Source organism: Chelonoidis abingdonii, chromosome 3 (assembly GCF_003597395.2).
Source record: "Chelonoidis abingdonii isolate Lonesome George chromosome 3, CheloAbing_2.0, whole genome shotgun sequence".
Taxonomy (NCBI): domain Eukaryota; kingdom Metazoa; phylum Chordata; order Testudines; family Testudinidae; genus Chelonoidis; species Chelonoidis abingdonii.
In genome coordinates, this window is record NC_133771.1 from 206,341,951 (window position 1) to 206,362,014 (window position 20,064).

A 20,064-nucleotide genomic window follows, 5' to 3' on the forward strand; every position below is an offset into this window, starting at 1 on the left:
GTTACGCTCCTCGTAAAAGGAGAATGAACTAGACAGTGGGGAGCAGTCACTTTCTCCAACCTTCCTCATTCACATGTAGGCACTCTTTGGAAATGTCATTCACAAGGCTGCCAACCAATCTGGTTTTGTTCTGGCAACAAACAATACAGAAAGAATGTTTTCGTCACTAGTTGAGTGTTCTGTGGCAGTGGCACAAAGGTCTTTGACTTTTCATACTATGTTTACAATGCTGTAATGCCAGGTTAAACGCTATGCTGGTGTAAACTGGCTCAGCTCCAGTGGAATGGTGCCAGTTTATATCAGCAGAGAATTTGACTCCATTCTCATGTTTAATAAGTGACTTTTTTAGAGTGCCGTATTACAGCCCATTGCTGTTTGCCTTCCTGGCTGACCTTATCTTTAGAGCTCTCACAACTTCATAGCTGGATTCAATTCTACTCTTTGACCCTTGGCTTCCATGAATGGAGTATTGTTCCAGCTGTCCAGCAGAAGGTCCTTGACATGGTGACATCCTCCAACTGAGGGCAACTACCAGACCCCTTTCAGAGAGCTGTTTGCTCCCCTCATCAGCCATGACACAAACTAGTTCTCATTCCCTGCAGGTAATGAGTATCACCTACCTCCTGCTGAGGTTGTAGGATAGTGATTTTTTTTTTTTTTTTAAAAAGGACAAAAATACTTTACAATTTTAGAGTCAAATTAATGCTCATTAAACGCTCTGCATAGACTGTACTGGATACAGAGTTTTCTTTTTATCCACAGACCCAATACAACACAGGGAAGCTTCCCCATATACCCAGCAATGTGACTTGGATAACAGATAGCTCAGTTGACCTATTTCCACTAAGTGTGAGAATGAAAACACAAGTCTAACATTTGGCTTACGTGTGGTCAATGAGCTTAGCAGTTCAAACATCAAGGGCCTGACCCAGCAAAGCACTTAAGCATATGCATAACTGTAAACAAATGAGTAGTCTCATTGAAGTCAATCGGACTATTCATATACTTAAAGCTATGCACCTGCTTAAGTGCCATGCAGTATTGAAGCTGAGGGCTGGTATGTCCAGACAAACTGGAACAATAGGTTCAAATATCTGAAACAGACTAAGTGTCTGAGGCGGTTCAGTGAAGAACCATTAAATTACTAAAGGCTTGTCTATACTTAAAATATTATGGCTCCACAACTGTGCTGCTGTAGCGGTTCACTATAGGTACACTATCTACACCAAAGGGAGAGCTTCTCCCATCAGTGTATGTAATCCACCTCCCAAGAGGTGGTAGTTAGGTAGACCGAAGAATTCTTCTGTGGACATACCACTATCTACACTGAGGGTTAGGTCAGTATATCTACATCTTTCAGGGGTGTGGATTTTTTTATGCCCGAGAGACATAGCTAAACCGATGTAAATTCCTAGTGTAGGTTAGTATAGCGTGGATCTTTTTAGGCAAAGCATTCCCTGTATACACATTACAAATGTAAGGATGTTGGAGTAGCCAGCTACAATGCTACTGTCCTCAGACACAGTCCATTTTGCAACGTAAAGAGCACCTAAACATATTTTTTTAAATGAAGTCAAAGCCCGGAACATGCTGTTTTTAAAATTCACTTAAGCTGCATTTACAAAGCAAACCACAACTTGCTACAAGACAACTGCATCTGAAATGGGTTTACAGTGTAGACGGGGCCTTCAGAAAGGGGATTTTGTCTGTCCTGCTGGATATGTGCCAGTTAGCTGTCCAGCCGTGCCGCATTTTGGTACCGTTTCACATGTACAGCTCTGAAAACCACTTGGAATCTTTTAGGATGAAAAAGTATTCCATATGTGTAAAACTACCATTAGTGTTATTGGATGAGGAAAGTGAGTTGGTAGGCAGGTTCTGGATTTGATTTATGAAATCTGTTCATAAGAACACTCCAAAATAGCAGCTTTATGGCAAGGGTATTTATCTATATGTCTTCCTATATGGGGGTGGGTTAGGGGTTGAAAATCAGAAACTTCAAGTATTCAGAGTTTTACAAAATGTTCATACCGTTTCACAGTGAAAAGGTTCTCTAGGTAGAATTCATGTTAAGGTCCAGGCAGAATGGGGTTAACTCAGAAACTATATCTAATGCGCCAAAAGGTTCCCAGCGTTTCATAATGAAAAGTGTTGTCTTACTGTAATACTGGTTAAGGTGATAAGACTCAAAATGGTTAATGAGCCAGCTTTTAAATAAAACTAGACTGGCTTTGGCAAATCAAATCCCTAATCTAGGGAACAATGGGTTACACAGAAAGAATCTGATGAGCTTCCAGTGGTGTTTGCTGAGGTGCTTAAAGGAATTACCTAATTTTCCATCTGCAGTTTGGTGTTTGCGGGACTAGTTAGTTATTGCTGTTAGTTTTGCTCCACATTCTTGACAGAGAATATCAGCTCTGGTTTATCATAAACCCCCAACAGCAGGCTGATTAGATGTTAGCTCACTGGGGGAAAGGAGGAGAATGCGTATGATGGCTCCTTGACAAGTGATCAGGCGTGGAAGGGGTATTAATTTATCAACATACGGGTCAAAAATCAATGTGATGTCTTCAACATTCTTTTAGGAACTGTGATCTGAATCACATTCCCTGAATGGATATCTTCTTTCAAGTGCTATGGGAAATAGCACAAAATAATCAGGGGGTGAATGTGGAGATGGTGTTGGTGGGGGAGTTGAGAGCCCTTGGGTTTTGGTGGTTAGAGGTCATCCTTCAAAATGTCATGCAGCAAAAAAAGTGTGACTGGGATAAGTTACTGAATAGAACACAGTGCAATTTAAGGAAGAGGTCAGAGATCAAGAGAGACAAATTTAAAAATACTGCCTAGTATGTCTAAATCTCTAAGGTCGGATCACTGAATGTTAGTAAGCGCATCAGATCATAAATTTATAAATAGTTACTTTTGTAAAAACATTTTGAATCAGGCTTATTCATAAATGGTGCTTAATGAGGTTATGGAATTGCTTCTTGGCCAATTAAAATGACGCTAATATCGATACTGTATCTTATAATTGTAGTGCACCTTTCATCATACGTTTTTATAAACATATACATAATTAAATGACTTCAATCACCTCTGGGATGCGGTAAAGTAGTAACTGATTACACAGTACCTGTACATGGCATGATACAGAACTGTGGAAAATAGCAACTGAAATTGAAGGGAGTATTTAGGTAGACAATATGCAGTGATCGTGCGATAATCTTTAAAACAGGGGGTTGCAAGTATAGCAAGTACCACAAATGCCACAGTGCCAGCAGCATTAATTAAGTAAAAGGCAATGTTGTCAATGTTTTAAAAGACCATGTAACAGGATGACTGGCCCTTTAAGGGGAGATGGGTCCAGCCCCATCTGTGACCCACTTAACTCAGCTGCCCAAATGGAGAAAATGAGCTAAGTCACCTGATAGGCAAGTCATGTAGGGGAGAAATACAACAGAAGCCTATGGATAGCCAAAGAGAGAGAAGAAAATACCCACACGGAAAGCCCAGGGAGTTGATGCTCAACAGAAAGCAGGGAGAGGCTGAAATGAGCAGAAGGACCACATAAACTGCTCCACATAGAAAGACTCTCCCTAGCTCCTACGCAGAAGGCCTGGGGATGCACGCCTACAGGGAGCAGAAGCTAGCTAGGGAAGCTAGAGTGTGGTGGGAAAGTCTGCTAGAGCAAAATCTCAGCAAGGAAGGGACAGGCCTAAGAGCCCTACACCAAGGACTGTGAGCCAGCTAGGATGTTGGATGGGAGTTCTCAGGGCCGTCCTTAGGATTTATGGTGCCCTAGGTGGGATTATTAAACTGGTGCCCCTGTGCCTGTCTTGCTCTTAGCAACACGAACATAAGCTTACAGTATTGGAAAACTTGCCACATGCATGTTACTAAAACTAGTTTAACTTAGTTAAGCACACTGTACTGCTGTTGAACTAGCACTAAAAAGTAGCACTATAGAAAAAATTCAGATTTGACAGAATGATGCAAATAATATATTTTTTTAAATTTGTCAACATTTTATTGGAAATTTATATGAAGAGATATTGAAACAAGGATTAGTTTTTAATTAAAAGCAATCTTTCTGGCTTTTTTGGCTGCAAAATCAATAATAATGTCATCGTATGTCAAATCTGAAACAACGTGATGTCTTTGTTCGATTGCAAGAACTAGCAAGACCAGTCAAGTAGATTCTTGACTCATTGTGGAGTGAGAGTAGTTTTAATAATCTTTAGTTTTGAGAAACGTCCGTTCTCCTGGATGCTACTAGTTACAGGATTGTCAGTTGAATATGGAGTGGCAAGTTTGCTGGTTATGAATAAATGGTACACTGCTTCATCATCGATTATTGCATGTGGCAACAAACTTTAATTCTTTGCTACAGTTGAAGTCCATTTAAATCCAAAATGTCACCACATGCTTTCAGGAGGCTCTCATAGGTAAGGGATCCCCATGTGCGTGACACTGCGTGGGACGACTCTGGATGACACTGCTTGCCGCTGAATTTCGGCGCATTTTCGGTGCGATGCTTGTCCGCCACACGGTCCTTTGTCTTGGTCGCCCGCCAGACCGAAAAAGGTGCGGTGACCACTGCTCTAGGTTCTTTAGCACTTTGTTCATATAGTTGCTCCTTGTTTTCCTATTATCGTTGAATTTTAGTCCCACTCATGCCTGTTGCAAACTGAGGTGAATGGAGACCCCAGGCCGGCAGCGGGTGCTGAGTGGGGCTGGCAAGCCAGGGACCCCAAGTGGGCAAATGGGGCAGCAGCCGGAACCCCAGGCAGTGGGTGGGCTGAGCCGATCAGCCCGCAGCTGTGTGTCATCAAAAATCAGCTTGCGTGCCACTTTTGGCACATATGCCATAGGGTTGCTTTGACCCCTTGCTCTATACACTAGTTAAGGAGATGAACATGTATACAGTTGTTGGAGAGCCTCTATTTTCAAGCAGTAACAGGGCTATTAGGAAAGTTCAATCAACATTTTTTGTTTCTCTGATGAAACTGGCCCACTCCCTTTCCCATTACCCACACTTGTCACAATAATTGTCAACAACTTAATTTTCTGTTTTTTGGCTAAGATTACTGATTTTTTTTAAAAAAATATATATTGAAATTGAATTTCCAGGATTGTTAAGCAAGCATTTTTGGCAACAAATTTTGCTCAATGCACATCAAAATTGGCAACACCAGTACTGCTTTCATGCTTGGCTCACCCCCCAGCCTGCTGATTCAACCAGCTGCAGTAGAAGAGGAGATAGTGGAAAACTGCAGGACCCCAAAATCACCTCCTGGGATGCAGCAGTGGCAATAGCGGCAGCAACCCTCAGGTCCGATCACACACCAATGGGCACCACTCCAGCCCAACAGACCATTGGCTGAAGTTGACGAATCTGATTCTCAGGATGGGACACCCATGGAGCCACAGCAGCTTTCATCCTGCCCTGGTGCAAGCTCCCCAGCAGTGAGCTAGATCACTGCCAGTCCGGGGGAGAGGACGCGCTCCCCAGCTAGGGTGACAGATCCAGTATGTTCTGATTTTATTAGGGCAATCCCGATATTTTGGGGCTTTGTTCTTATATTAGCTCACCAATTACCCCACCTAGGGTGACCGGCACAGCAAGTGCTGAAAAATTCAGGATGGGAGGTGGGGGGCATATAGAAGCCTTTACAAGAAAAAGACGCAAAAATTGGGACTGTTCCTTATCAACGTGGGTTCATCTGCTCACCCTTACCCTACCCCCGGTCCTGTTTTTCGCACATGCTATCTGGCTATCCCCAGCCCAGCCGTGTGTGACCATTCCAATCCTTGGCTGCCTGCGAGGAAGTGAGTTTACTTTCCACTGTTTCATTCCTCCAGCAGGTAGGCAGCCAGCCTCACCTCCCCCACAGCACCTCACCCAACACATCCCTGACAGCCCTCACGCTGGGGGAAAGAGTCACACTCACAGGTAAGTTCCTTCCCCCACCTCTTCCCAGAGACTTCCCAGCAGCCAATCCCCTCCCTCAGACTGTGCTGCATTCGTCTCTCTAGGACCCAGCAGCCCTGCTCTTACATTCTCCACTGCTTCCCGTCTGTCCGGGCTCCCGGCAGGGTGGTGCCCCCAGACCTAGTGGTTCCCTAGGTGGCTGCCTGTTCTGCCTACGGCTAAGGACGGCCCTGGGAGTTCTTATGTCTCCTTGTGAACTTTGTTAATAAATCTAGGACACAAGAAGGGGCGTTACTTGACACATGAATGCCTATGTTGAAGTAACCGGGGAGTAGTGAGCCTGAAGCTATACCAGTAGGTGGTGCTGGTACAGACCGCTATGCAACAACAGGGTTATAATGTAGCATTAGTATCAGTTTTGTCCTAAAATCCTATTTTGGTGCAGTCAGTATGTGGGCAGATGCTTATATCCCAGCTTTCTGAATACTTGAAAAAACCTGCCAGAAATTTAGGGTGGGGTTTTCAAAAGTACTCTGCATTAGCTTAACTCTGTTCTCACTGACTTCAGTGGTAACAGAGTTAGGCCAGTGCTGAGCGCTTCTGAAACACCTTAGTCTTTTGTACTGCTATTCTGTCGCAATTGTAAATAAATCTTTCTAGCACTGTACAGAATCTCAGCAACACGCCAAGCCAAAAGGGTGGTTATGATGAGAAATATTTTTGAAAATTAAGCTCCAACATGGCTAACCAGGGGACTGGTTGTGGTCATGGTCTTTTGTCAACTGCAAACTGTCATTGTATGCATTTCATTTTTCTCTCTCCAAAACCAGAAATCATATATAGCTTTGAGAGACTAATCCCCTGCCCCTTATAAAATATTCTCAGATAGGTGATGGCAAAACTTGTAAAAGGAAAAATCAGTTTCACACATACAGAATGGAAATAGACTATCTAGAAAGGAGTACGGCAGAAAGGGATATAGGGGTTATAGTGAACCAGAAGCTAAATATGAGTCAACAGTGTGATACTGCTGCAAAAAAAGCAAACGTGATTCTGGGATGCATTAACAGGTGTGTTGTGAGCAAACACGAGAAGTCGTTCTTCTGCTCTACTCTGCGCTGGTTAGGCCTCAACTGGAGTATTGTGTCCAGTTCTGGGCACTGCATTTCAAGAAAGATGTGGAGAAATTGGAGAGGGTCCAGAGAAGAGCATAAAGAATGATTAAAGGTCTTGAGAACATGACCTATGAAGGAAAAGGCTGGGAAAGAATTGGGTTTTTTTTGTTTAGTTTTGGAAAAGAGAAGACTGAGAGGGACATGATAGCAGTTTTCAGGTATCTAAAAGGGTTTGTCCATCAGGAGGAGGGAAAAACTGTTCACCTTAGGCCTCTTAAGGATTAAAAGCATCAACAAAAAAGCCAGCAATGGGCTTAACGCAGCAAGGGAGGTTTAGGTTAGACATTAGGAAAAACTTCCTAACTGTCAGGGTGGAATAAATTGCCTAGGAAGGTTCTGGAATCTCCATCTCTGAAGATATTTAAGAGTAGGTTAGATAAATAATAATAATTGGAGATATACCAATCTCCTAGAACTGGAAGGGACCTTGAAAGGTCATTAAGTCCACCCCCCTGCCTTCACTAGCAGGACCAATTTTTGCCCCAGACCCCAAAGCGGCCCCCTCAAGGACTGAACGCACAACCCTGGGTTTAGCAGGCCAATGCTCAAACCACTGAGCTCTCCATCCCCCCAGATGGTCTAGACAGTATTTGGTCCTGCCATGAGGGCAGAGGACTGGACTTAACGACCTCTCGAGGTCCCTTCCAGTCCTAGAATCTATGAATCTATAAGCAGTTCTGTCTGGCTGGAACATCTCTGCCACCAAACATCTCCAGCATCAGTACTCACTGTTGTGTTTGAAGATTCTAATGGTAGCACCAGAAAGTCTTGCACCAAGAACAAGAGATGTGTGGTTCAACTCATCACTTAAAATGAGACAACCCTATGGAGAAGGATCACAGTAAATATCCACATATAAACCTTTAGAATATTCACAAGTTAATGCGAGTGTATAAATCACATAAGACCAACCAAACTACAATGCTTAAATGTGACTTGGAAAATTTCTTAAGGCTGGGGGTATTTGGTCTCAATATTCTGCTTCAGGAACTAATATAAATCTTGGGGACAGATCCTGAATATTCCAAGGTGGTGAAAGGAGGCCAGATACTGTCTATAAGTAGCCAGTGGTGAATTACCCTGGTGGAGGGGAGCTCCTTGCTGCTTTAAACCCAGTGAACCTGGCACCGGCATTTACTGCTTCCTTTCCTCAGTGAGCTGTGGGCAGAGTGCAGCTCCATTGATCCTCTTCTGCTGGAAGATCCCATAAGGACCATATGTCAGTGAGGTAAGTAAGTAACATTCTGGAGCTGGAGCTAGCATACTGGTCTTACAGAGTCAGGAGCTGTAACTGGCTTGTTGCATGGCACCTGTACTGCATCGGAGTGGTGCTTGGGCATGGGGGGAGATCTGTCTGTCTCTTTCACTCACAGACACTTCATCTTTAATAACTTTTACAGTCACTAATTCCAGTAGTTAAAAACTCTTTTTCCTTTTAAAAATCCTCAGTGAAATGCATGAAAAACTAACATTGCATCATCTGTTATATTAACAAAAGCCAGATTCAAACTGGAGCCTTCTCTTGCCCCTGCTTTAATCCTAAGCATTATTCTGTGGTCTTTTGTTACCTGAGCACAATGCAATGCATCACTTTGCAAATATTTATTTTGCAAATACAGGTTAACTAAGTAGAGGTGGAGAAATATTTCACACATGGATGGTCTGAAATCTACCTTGAGCTATGCATGTAGAACTTACTCTGAAATTAATAGGAATTGTGCATATGTATTTGGAGGTCAGGATGAAGCTACTACATTAAATTATGGAGATAAATTAAATGAGAAGTCTCCATAATATAGGGCAATAATTCATCATCAAAAACAGTCACTTACCCTGCTGTAACTGTGGTTATTCAAGATGTTGTAGTCAGTGTGGATCTCACTCCCCATACACACGAGCTCTGAATTTTTGGCTTGGCAGGGACCAGCAGGGCCGCACATTCAGCCCCCTCATTGTTCTGTGCAAAGCAGAAAGGGTGGAGTGGCACAGACACTGGCCCTCAGTTCCCTCTCAACTCAAAGCCTATGTCAGCTGAGGACTCCGAAAGGGGCAGGTCATGAGATCCACACGGACTACAACAGCTTGAAAAACCCCATTTAAGGTAGGGTAAGTAACCATTCTTTCTTCTTCGAGTATGTGTGGATCTCACTGTAGTAGAAGGCAAGCAATTTCTTCTACCAAAAGGAGGGCATGAGAAGCATTAGCTGCATCACTTGAATAGGTATTGGAGTACAGCTCTCCCAAATTTCATATCTGATCTGGTAGCCAAGTCCAGCAACATCTGATCTGGCTGCCAAGTGAATGGGTTTCTCTATGTAGCAGTCAGAACTGCATTGGCCAGTAGGGGCTAAAATGATGAGACTCATCTGGTCCCAGCTTACTTTGACGATCACTCTGGGATTGTTGAGAAGGTGTAAAAGCAACCTTGGGTTCATTGTAGAAGGGAGACATCTGGTAAAGGTCCTGGAATAGAAGTTCGAGCACTTTGCAATGTCTTGGCTGGTGAACAAATCTTTCAATGGAGTGCCACACAGGAGAAATACTGAGTTGACAGTGGGTCTAATTTCGTTCCAATCTATGCCAGATGCATCCGTAACAAGTGGTCTGGCAAAAGATTCCAAGCTCATGCACATGAGATGCATGCGCACACACAGTGGGATCCACTCTGACACGTACTTGAAGAAGACTACTAGAGATTCTGCTCCTTCCTTCCCATACAGTACCTCTGAGTATCCCAAAACCACAACATGAAGCTCAGATTCTACAAATAAGGAACATCATTTTCCCATCATTGTGTCTGCACTGTACCCCAAATTTCCCTCCACTAGACTGTCGGAGAAAGATTTTTTTTTAAAATGATATAAATTTCAATAAAATATATTTTTCACAAATATGACTGTTATTTTATCCTAGGACATAGTTCTCTCCCTTCTCAGGTGCTCCAGGCACTTTGCTTTCAAACTCATGCTTCACAAGGCCCTTATCATTAATGTTCAAACATATACTACACTCAGGGATATCAACAATCAGCTCCAAGAAGGATGCAATCTGTTGTTTCACAATCATGTCTAACTCAACCGAGGTTACAAATTTCCCCAACAGCCCAAACTTACTGTGGTTCTTCAAGCCATTATTAGACCAACCTTCTGTAAGATAGTCTAAACTTTGTGCTTGTGTTTATTGATAGCTTTCTTGTGGTGTTGGTCTCAGATTTATGTAATATCAATATTCAGCCTCTCACAAAACATTTCTCATTTCCCAAAACCTAGCCCAATTCTCTTCTCATATCAGTTTTATGCTGGTGTGGCTTCACCACCATCAATGGATTTACACCTCAGTAAGCAGGAGGAGAATCCGTTCCACTATTTAATTCTTACAACAGCTCTCTGAGATGGGAGGCAAAAACTATTTACATTTTACAGAAGGGTAAACGGAGGGAAAGAGCCTAAGTACTTACACTGGTACTTAAAAACAAGGGTAGTAAGTGTCTTAGCAACACCCAGTAGTGACTGACAGAAAGTGTGATGAAATGGTGAACCCAAGGTGAAGAAGAGCATTAGTGTCAGAACTCAGAAGTTCCCGGTATCTAATCTTGTGTTCAGACCAAGCCTCACCATTTATTGCGTGTTTGAAGTAGTGTAACTGTTGGCAAAACAATTAGCAGGCAATAGCCATACTCACCTTCCCAACTAGTGATGGAATATTCATAGAGTTAGTAGCAAAGCCCATGCCAAACACCATAGCCGCTTCCACATCAAGAAACCGGGCCACAAGGTTCTCTAGTTCTATGTGTTTGTCAAGGTTACCTGGATTAAGAATTACAAGGCATTTTAACATCTCATTACAATACAAAATGTATATAATTCAAAAGGAAGGAAGAATAGAAAGCAAGAAAGATCTGGAAATATGCAGTTAATTTACATGGATGCTTCAGATCTGACAAAGATTTTCTATTTATATCTTGCACACCTGAGACAAAATGTAAAACAGAAGATTCAGACGAATTATAATTCGGCCAAAGAGGTGACCGACATCAATTGTTAAAGTAGCACAACACTTTTCTTGACAGCATCCTATTTTCACATTCTAATAACTTTCTGAAATATTCACCACTTAGTCTTTATATTTTCCATGCTGTCTTTTTTTTAAAAAATCACCTTCAGAAAGAAAATTGTCCTTATTTTTGAGTTTTGGTAAAACAGGAAACAAATGGACAACACCCTCCCCAACTTTTCCCATTATTAAAAAAAAGAGAGGGTAATCCTAACCATATTTTGGTAGCGAGAGATGAAGAAAAATGCTTGTCCTGCATCTTTTTCCATTTTGAAAGCCGTGAAGCGGCAAAAAACCTCTTCTGCCACTAATATTCAGCTGAATAGCAGAGAACTCATCCCTTCACAATCCATTCACCTCAATTAGGTGTGAAAGGTCTCAGAGCAGGAGAACAGCCTTTATTATTATTTTGTATTTGTATAAGGGTAGTGCCTCTAGAGATCCCAATCCAATATCAGGGCCCATCTGTGCTAAGTGCTGTACAAACAAATAAAAATGAACATTTCTGCTCCAGCCCTAGTGTGACCCAGACGAAAAGGGACCCTGTGGCTCCAGTCAGCACCACCGACCAGGCCATTAAAAGTCTGGTTGGTGGTGCTGCAGAGCTAAGGCAGGCTAGTTCCTATCTGTCCTGGCACTGCACTGTGCCCCGGAAGTGGCCAGCAGCTCCGGCTCCTAGTCAGAGGTGGGAAGGGGCATAGTGCTCCGCACGCTGCCCCTGCCCCGAGCACCAGCTTCACACTCCCTTTGGCTGGGAACCGTGGCCAATGGGAGCTGCAAGGGCGGTGCCTGTGGGCTAGAGCAGCATGCAGAGATGCCTGCTGCGCCTCCGCCTAGGAGCCAGACCTTCTGGCCACTTCTGGGGTGCAGCACCAAGTCAGGACAGGTAGGAAGCCTGCCTTAGCCGCCCCCCTCTGCTGCTCCACTGACCAGGAGCTGCTGGAGGTAATCCTGTGCCCCAACCCCAAGACCCAACCTGCTGCCTCAGCCTGAGCCCCCACCAAACCTGGAGCTCCCTCCTGCACCCCAAACCCCTCATCCCCCACCCTACCCTACAGCCCGCACCTCCAGACAGAGGCCTCACCCCCTGCACCCCAAACCCCTTCCTCAACCCACAGCCCCCTCCCGCACCCTGAACCCTTCATCCCCAGCCCCACTCCAGAGCCCGTACTTCCAACCAGAGCCCTCACCCCCTCCCACACCTCAATCTGCTACCCCGGTCCGGAGCCCTATCCCACACCTTGAACCCCTCATTCTAGCCCCACCCTGGAGCCTGCACCCCAAGTTAGAGCCTTCACCCCCTTCCAGCCCATTAAAAGTGAGTGAGGGTGGGAGGTTTTCGGTTTTGTGCAATTAGAAGGTTGGCAATTCTACTCCAGACAGATCATATTCTTAGGATGATATCAAAAGCAATAAGGAACAGACAAAAGAGTGTGGGGGAGGAGGATGGTAGGCTAAAATATAAAGCAACTTTGCATAAAAAACTAGTATCCTCAACTTGCTATCTGCCTAGCCACTAGAGTGGTAGTGTTCTGTAGGTACCATGGCAGAAATAAGTCTTAAGCAGCAATTTGATGGTGGAAGGGAGGTATTTTTATGGGTTTTGACAGTGTTTCCCCCAGGAATATGGTTAGGGAGCATAGGATAAAGTGTGACAATGCCGAAGGAACAAGTGGACCTATGCATGATAATGGCTCGTGTCACCAGCAGAGTAGAGGTGGAGTTGGTGTCATGACAGAAGAGTAGGTCTGGTAGGTGAGGCAGAGCTAAATGATGAAGGGAACTGAAGGTGAAGACAAGATTTTGTTTCATCTGGTGGAGACATGTGAACAAATGGAGGGATAATGAAAGCGGTGTGCCAGAAAGGTGATCTTACCTGTCATAATTAAAAACTAACCATAAAATGGCCTCATTATGGTTCCAGCAGCAATTATAACTCAGCTGGTTGTACTGAGGTAGTGTTTTCTATTCCTGTTTTTCTGTTCACTTATATACAGTAGCTTAAAGGAACATCATCAACTTAAAAACATGCATATCTGCTGAAAAAAATTGTATGTCCATCTTTCCCAATCTGGTCAGTTGTCCTAACAGTAGTTCTTTCAGGTATGTTTTAGTCACTCTTAGATGGAACAGAAAAGGGCAGCATCTCTGGTATTTCTTTAACCTGTCTTTGTTGACTTTGCTAGGATGATAGACTGAACAATTTGAGATTCATCCATTACTATTTGTGAATGACAAATCCCAGCAATGGAAGCTAGGTGCCAATAAAATGCAGTCACTCTATAGAATGCAAACCACAGATCAGAACCACCCCTGAATTTGGTGAATTTTGTTTTGCAAAACCCAAACCTGACTGACAAGGATTTACAACACCAGCCCTGGCTTTGCACATCTCTAATTATGATGGAACTACCGTAGGTGGTGGGTGAGGTGTTACGGAAGAAGTATGATGCATAGACCAGATCTTATCAATGAAAGGCTAGTGACAAAATCATACGGGGGTGGGAAGAACAGAGCTGATTCAGATTCAGCCTATCTAAGCTTCTCGGGTTTTAAAATGAGAGGATATTAAATGTATTAAAACCAGTCATTTAAGTATGTAGTCATATAGGAGGATTTCCCCAGCATGGGAAGGTCCTCATCTCCAGGTACATACAACCAGCTACACCAGTTATACTTACTCTCACCCACTCAGCCCTCTAGTGTTGGATGCATGTCCGGTGGAATGGGGTTTGGCCAGCGTTCTGGCAATTCCCAGCTAGTGGAACTGTCGCTCCCAGAAGGTGCAAGTTATAGCAATCCTAAGACTGTTCTGTTTTGCTGGGGTTAGACTGGTCCCATGATCAGCACAAAGTCACCTTGATGTTACATTTTCCCTACATCCCACCAGACTCTGCACTGATTGCAGCCCAGCCTGACTGGAGAACTGGGGCCACAGAGCTGTCCCAATCAGGTGGCATAAACGGTCTACTTAATAAAAGGAGAAAAAACAGCCTCAGCAAACTGGAAAGGAAAACCCAAATAATTCCCTCCCATCCCTCTTCCCAGCTGTGAAGCAGTTATAGGATAGTGCGGGTTTGTTAGGCTGGTATTTGAAAAAGACAAGGATATTATGGGAAATTCTGATAACAATCAAAAAATTGTGACTTTCATATTTTCAGCCTTCCACACCCACCAAATTAAGTCACTTTTACGTTAATGTCATCCCTCAGCTCACCTAGGTGTAGGGCACGTGAAGTGTACACTTCTACAGCATGTTGCCCAGGCTGACAAAATCCAAGCCCGGTGATTAAAAGTCACCGATAACTTATGAAATATTTAAACAACAAAGTTAAAAAAGTCTTACTCACTTTCCATGATCTGTGCTAGCACAATGCTGTAATGTCTGATTTGCAAACGCTGGTGGGCAATATTTAATTTGTTTTTTAAATTAAATTATTTCCACTGGATTTTAAAAAAAAATAGTATGGAAAATTTTCTGTTACCATTGAATTTAATAAAAGCTGATTTTAAAACAAACAAATCCCTTAAATCTGGGGCCAAAATTGAACTGACAGTGTCCCAATAATCCTGACATCCCAATACAAGTCATAGGCCTAAATTTTCAAAAGTCAGTGGTAATTGTGAGATTTCAACCTGAGTCACATGAAATAGTCCTGATTTTCAGACTTACTCTCTGAAAATCAGGCCCTTTTTAAAGGCAGACACCCACAAATTGAGACACCCTAAATCATTAGTCACATCCGAAACTTCATGTCATAAATACTACAATCGTTTCTAAGGGCTGGTGTACATCTACACTGGTGGGGGGGGGGAAGGAGAGAGTTCAAACTAAGATATGCAACTTCAGCTATGCTATTTGCGTAGCTGAAGTTGAAGTATTTTAGTTTGACTTACCTGGCCGTCCTCACGGCGGCGAGTTGACTTCCGCGACGCCCCCATCGACTGTGCTTACTTCTCCTGCCGAGGTGGAGTATGGGCATCGATTAGCGGATCGATTTATCGCGTCCAGATGAGACGTGATAAATAGATCCCTGATACATTGAACACTACCTGCCGATCGGGGGGAAAGTATCGACATACCCTAAGAGTACAACTAAGTTCACATTAGCTTTAGTTTCTTATCACTATATCATCTTCAAGGCAGTAACCATCTCATCCTGTGTTTGTAGAGCACCTGGGGCTATAGGACTTGATCCTGATTAGGACCTTTGGGCACAATTTTAATATAAAAAATAAAATGAAAATAGTAACACAACCACCACCTCCTGCCAGAACATGCTGCTAAAATGTGACATGCAGCCCTAAAGCCTGAAAAAAGTAAAGCACTATAGTAATTTAAATGTGGACATGGAAATTCAGATTTTCCCTGAACAATCAAAGAAATTAAAAGACCAATCAAATAATAATAAAAAACAGAACAAAATGACAACTGATTTTTGGTTGAGCACCAAAATTTAAACTCACAACCCCCTCTGATACAACTCACACTTAACTTATTCTGTGTGGGCTAAATCTAGTCCTTTGCTCTTAGACTGAGTAGCAAGGGGAGAATTTCAAAAGGGGCTGGGGAAGAAATCCTGCATGGCTGCTACAGAGCCCTAATGATGCAGTAGACACTACTGCTTCTGGGTGCCAGCTCCACAGGGTACTATGGCCAGTAGATCCACACATCAATAGAACCACCAAGTGTTTAACTATAGAGTCCCCCGAGAGTTAACTTTGTAGTGGGCAGGGGTGCAGATTCTCATTCAGGATGCACAGCTTTTTAAAATAAGAGGAAAATTCATGTTCAGATTGAAGATCCCAAAAGCCTCCCATAGATTCAAAGATCCCAAAGCTGGTAGAGACCGTTGTGATGATCTAGTCTGACATCCTATATAACACATATATAACATCCTATATATAACACAGGCCATAAAACTTCTCCAAGATAATTGATAGAGCAGATCATTTAGAAAAACTTCCAATCTTGATTCAAAAGTGGTCAGTGATAGAGAATTCACCACAACCTTCGGTAAATTGGTCCAGTGGTTAGTTACTCTTACTGTTAAAATGGATGCCTTATTTCCAGTCTGAATTTTCTAGCTTCAACTCCCAGCCACTGGATTGTGTTATACCTTTTGCTGCTAGATTGAAGAGCCCATTTTTAAATATTTGTGCCCCAGGTAGATACTTATAGACTGTAATCAAGTCACCCCCTAACCTTCCCTGTGCTAAACTAAATAGATTGAGCTCCTTGATTCTATCATTATAAGGCAGGTTTTCTAATCCTTTAATCATTCTCACGGATCGTCTCTGAACCCCCTCCAGTTTCTCAACATCCTTCTTCAATTGTGGGCACCAGACCTGGACACAGCATTCCAGCCCGCCCCACTCTTCTGAAACGTGAATGTGCTACTGGCCACAAAAAGGTTGGGGACCACTGAATTAGACCATCATGGCAAACTTGGGTGTCAATCTACCCTGCACTAGCCTGCCCTGGATTAACTGTCCTTTTCCACCCTGCTGACGTGCATTAACAGTTCGTGAGAGTGCTTTGATCTAGTTCTCTTTGAACCAGGAGTAGCTCAAAGCGCATTAACAAACTGTTAACACAGGACAGCAGGGTGGACAGGGACAGTTAGACTGTGGCAGGCTAGTGTGGGGTAGATTCACACCCCAGCTTGCCATGGTCTAATTGTGTAGACAAGCCCTAAGTACTGTCTTTGGCAATATCCTGCCTTGATTCGAATCTCTTTTGTAAAATGCAGATGTAATTTTAAATATATAAATGGAAACATTAAAATTTCCATGTTAATCTATTTCCAAAGCCAAGCACCTGAAAAATACTCGCATTCTGACTCAGCAGCATCTTACATCTACCAGGCATTCTTCACTACACAAGGCTATGCAGATTCAGGCCCAAGGTTTTATTATATTGTAGGATTTTTATTTGGCATTTGTTTTTAAAATAATCATTTTACTTCTTCATTCTCCCCTCTCTTCATTACACTGCTCCAAGAAATGAAATATTCCCTTCATACCCAGACCTATCAATGCTTAGAAAGAACACTTACTAATAAGGCCCTGAACATACAAAGCGCTTACAAATGTGTGCAACTTCAAAGGCGCTATTTGTGCTCAGACTTACTCACATGCTTATGGGCTTTCTTGTTCTGGGACTATAAAGAGTCTATAGCTTTAGCTATTATACCTCAATTTCCTAATACTTCAAGTATGTAAGTTCAGCCCAAATAAGTAGTTTTGAAAAGAAGCTTCTTTCCTAGCCTTATTATGATGATGATAAAAAAATAATATTTCACACAAAAAGTCAAACCAAAATATTACTCATCCCAAGTGTGTGAGTAAATTCAAGTTCTGTAAAGTTGCTTTAGTATTAACTAGCACAGAGTTAAAGCAGCATACAGATATAACACCAAATGATCTAAACCCATTCTTATACCTTCTCTTCCTAGTTTTTTTAACCCATTACTTCCTTCTGCTCACTGTAACTCTCCCTCTGAAAGGCTGTACATTTTTGAATAAAACATGAATGCAAGAGAGCTGGGATCCCTTTTAATTCTTACTTATTAAAAATAGCTAGAATCCATATAATCAAGTGCCTCATCTTCTCAGCCATCAGCACTTCCAACAGGAAAGAAATCAAAGGTCATGTTACTATAGGACTGACTACAAGCTGTCACTTTTTTAAATCCAAACCTATGCAGTTCCAATAATTTCAGATGTGTGGAAGTCTACTGCGATACGTTCCTTGGAGAAAAAAAGAAGAGAAACGTTTATAATTCAGGCCCTGATCCTGCAAAGACTTACACAGTTGCCTAACCTTACACATTGAGAGTAGTCCTAGTGTGACATCGATGGTGCACACAGTTAAGCATGTGTGTAAGTCTTTGCATTACTGGGGCATAAAGGGCTTGTTATACCAATTTATTAAGTGCTGTAGATAAGCACTGTAGGCAATGCTAACAGTAGAGGGCAGGGATCTGCAAACTTTGGCATGCTGCCCATCAGCGAAAGCCACTGGTGGGCCGGGCTGGTTTGTTTACCTGCAGTGTCCACAGATTCGGCCGACTGCAGCTCCCACTGCCCTCGGTTCACTGTTCCAGGGCAATGGGGGCTGTGGGAAGTGGTATGGGCCGAGGCATGTGCTGGATGCTGCTTCCTTCAGCCCCCATTGGCCTAGAATGGCAAACTGCAGCCAGTGGGAGCTGTGATTGGCCAAACCTGTGGATGCTGCAGGTAAACAAACCATCTATGCCCACCAGCTGATTTCCCTGACAGGCCGCGTGCCAAAGGTTGCCAATCCCTGGTCTAGGGACAGTAGAGTGAGTGCATCCTAGGAGCTGTTGATCAAGGTGTCCACTGTGTGACCTTTATGTATCTGCACGTGTGCAGAAGGGACTCCTGGACGTAGAAGCACGGGTCTCAAAGTCCTGTTATGGTTATGATTCATGTGAAGAGTACTAGACTTACTTTGCCCTGCAACAGTTACTAGTCTACCTAGCAACAGTTCCTAATTTGTTAAGCTGTTTACCTGTCAATAATTCCATCATGTTCCGTAGTGATTGTAAATCTGGTTGTTAATATACATACACTGTATATACTGTTACCAGTTCTTTGGCATTATCTGGCTAAGTATTTTCTGCTAGCTAGGTTCTGCCACTGTGACGCTGCCCATCAAACAGAGTTACAGTGTTTATGATTTCATTTCTATAATAAAAGCTATTGTTTAAATACTAACCAAAGACTCTGGAATCAGATATCTGAAACCAGGCAGGTAGCAGGAGGAACCCGCCAAGGAGCCGTATTGCTTGGGAAGGGAAAGGCCTAGTACTGCCACCAACAAGCATGTTTTCCCCCTGCAGTCAGAAAACGAAATTGGCAAGACTCTTGTAGGTGGAGAACTGTCATTTTGATTTTCCCAGTGGAAAACTGAAATTTGTCAGAAAAATTGACATTTTCCCACAATTTTTTTTGATTTTTTGCAGAAAAAAATAATAATAAAAAAGGCATTTTTCATTGAAAAATTATTCTGATAGAAAATTCCTGACCATTTCATAATCAGCAGGGACATCGAGGAGATCAAGAGATTTCAGGCTCCCACGAACACACACTGCTAGTCAGGTTTCATAAAATTCTGTCCAAATTTTTTAGTATGATAACTATGACCATTAACAGAGATCTCCAGAGGAGACAACAACAACTGATAACCAAAACCTCTGGAGACTTGCAAGTTGTACTATGTAAAGTTATGCAAGGTACCCAAATTAGTCAAAACAGCTTTGAAAAGACACTACAAACTCTCTTTGCAATCACCAGTAGCTGACAGCAGAAATGTGTTAGGCTAGCATGGCTTAGTTTTATATTTTTGCACTACCCGCATCATACATAAAAGAGTTCCAGAAGACTATTCCTCCACAAGGAAAGAGCTTCTGCACAGCAATGCAATTGGAGTTGCTTTCAGATGGAGACAGATGCACCTTTCTTGGATGGCAAGCTAGCACATGGGACAAAAATTGACTCAAGCTTTTTAACAATTACGTAGTATTGAAAATTAATATTCCTTTTAATAGCCAAGCAAGAAATAGTTAACAAGCATACAATCTTACAAGTATCCAGTTTCATCATGGCATCTGTAAAACAACCCATTTAGCAACAGAAACCATAGCAGCAATTTAGCAGTTTACTCCACTTACCCATTTCCTGCCTGGTACTGCATACTCCTGTCCCATAGTTCTGTAATACATCTGCCACAGTTTTCAAAGCATTAGCCTCTGTTTCTGCAAAGCCGAGGTAGTTATAAGATCCCATGTTGATTACATCCTTGATAGTTCTTCCAGTAAACCTACAATTAAAGCAGATTTTAAAGAAGGAGGCAATAAAGAAATATTTATCCATCAA

The 20,064-nt window shown here is 42.7% G+C and overlaps 1 protein-coding gene across 1 annotated transcript in view; it reads right to left on the minus strand.

The window, feature by feature from the left end:
* The window catches only part of SPTLC3 (serine palmitoyltransferase long chain base subunit 3), a 128,664-nt gene that overhangs the window by 50,143 nt on the left and 58,457 nt on the right, over positions 1-20,064 (minus strand). Inside the window, exons 4-6 of the mRNA XM_075063461.1 lie at positions 19,860-20,008; positions 10,789-10,913; positions 7,837-7,930 (exon numbers count right to left, since the gene is read on the minus strand). Of these exons, the coding sequence (XP_074919562.1) occupies positions 7,837-7,930; positions 10,789-10,913; positions 19,860-20,008 (368 nt within the window). The remainder of the gene's footprint in view (positions 1-7,836; positions 7,931-10,788; positions 10,914-19,859; positions 20,009-20,064) is intronic.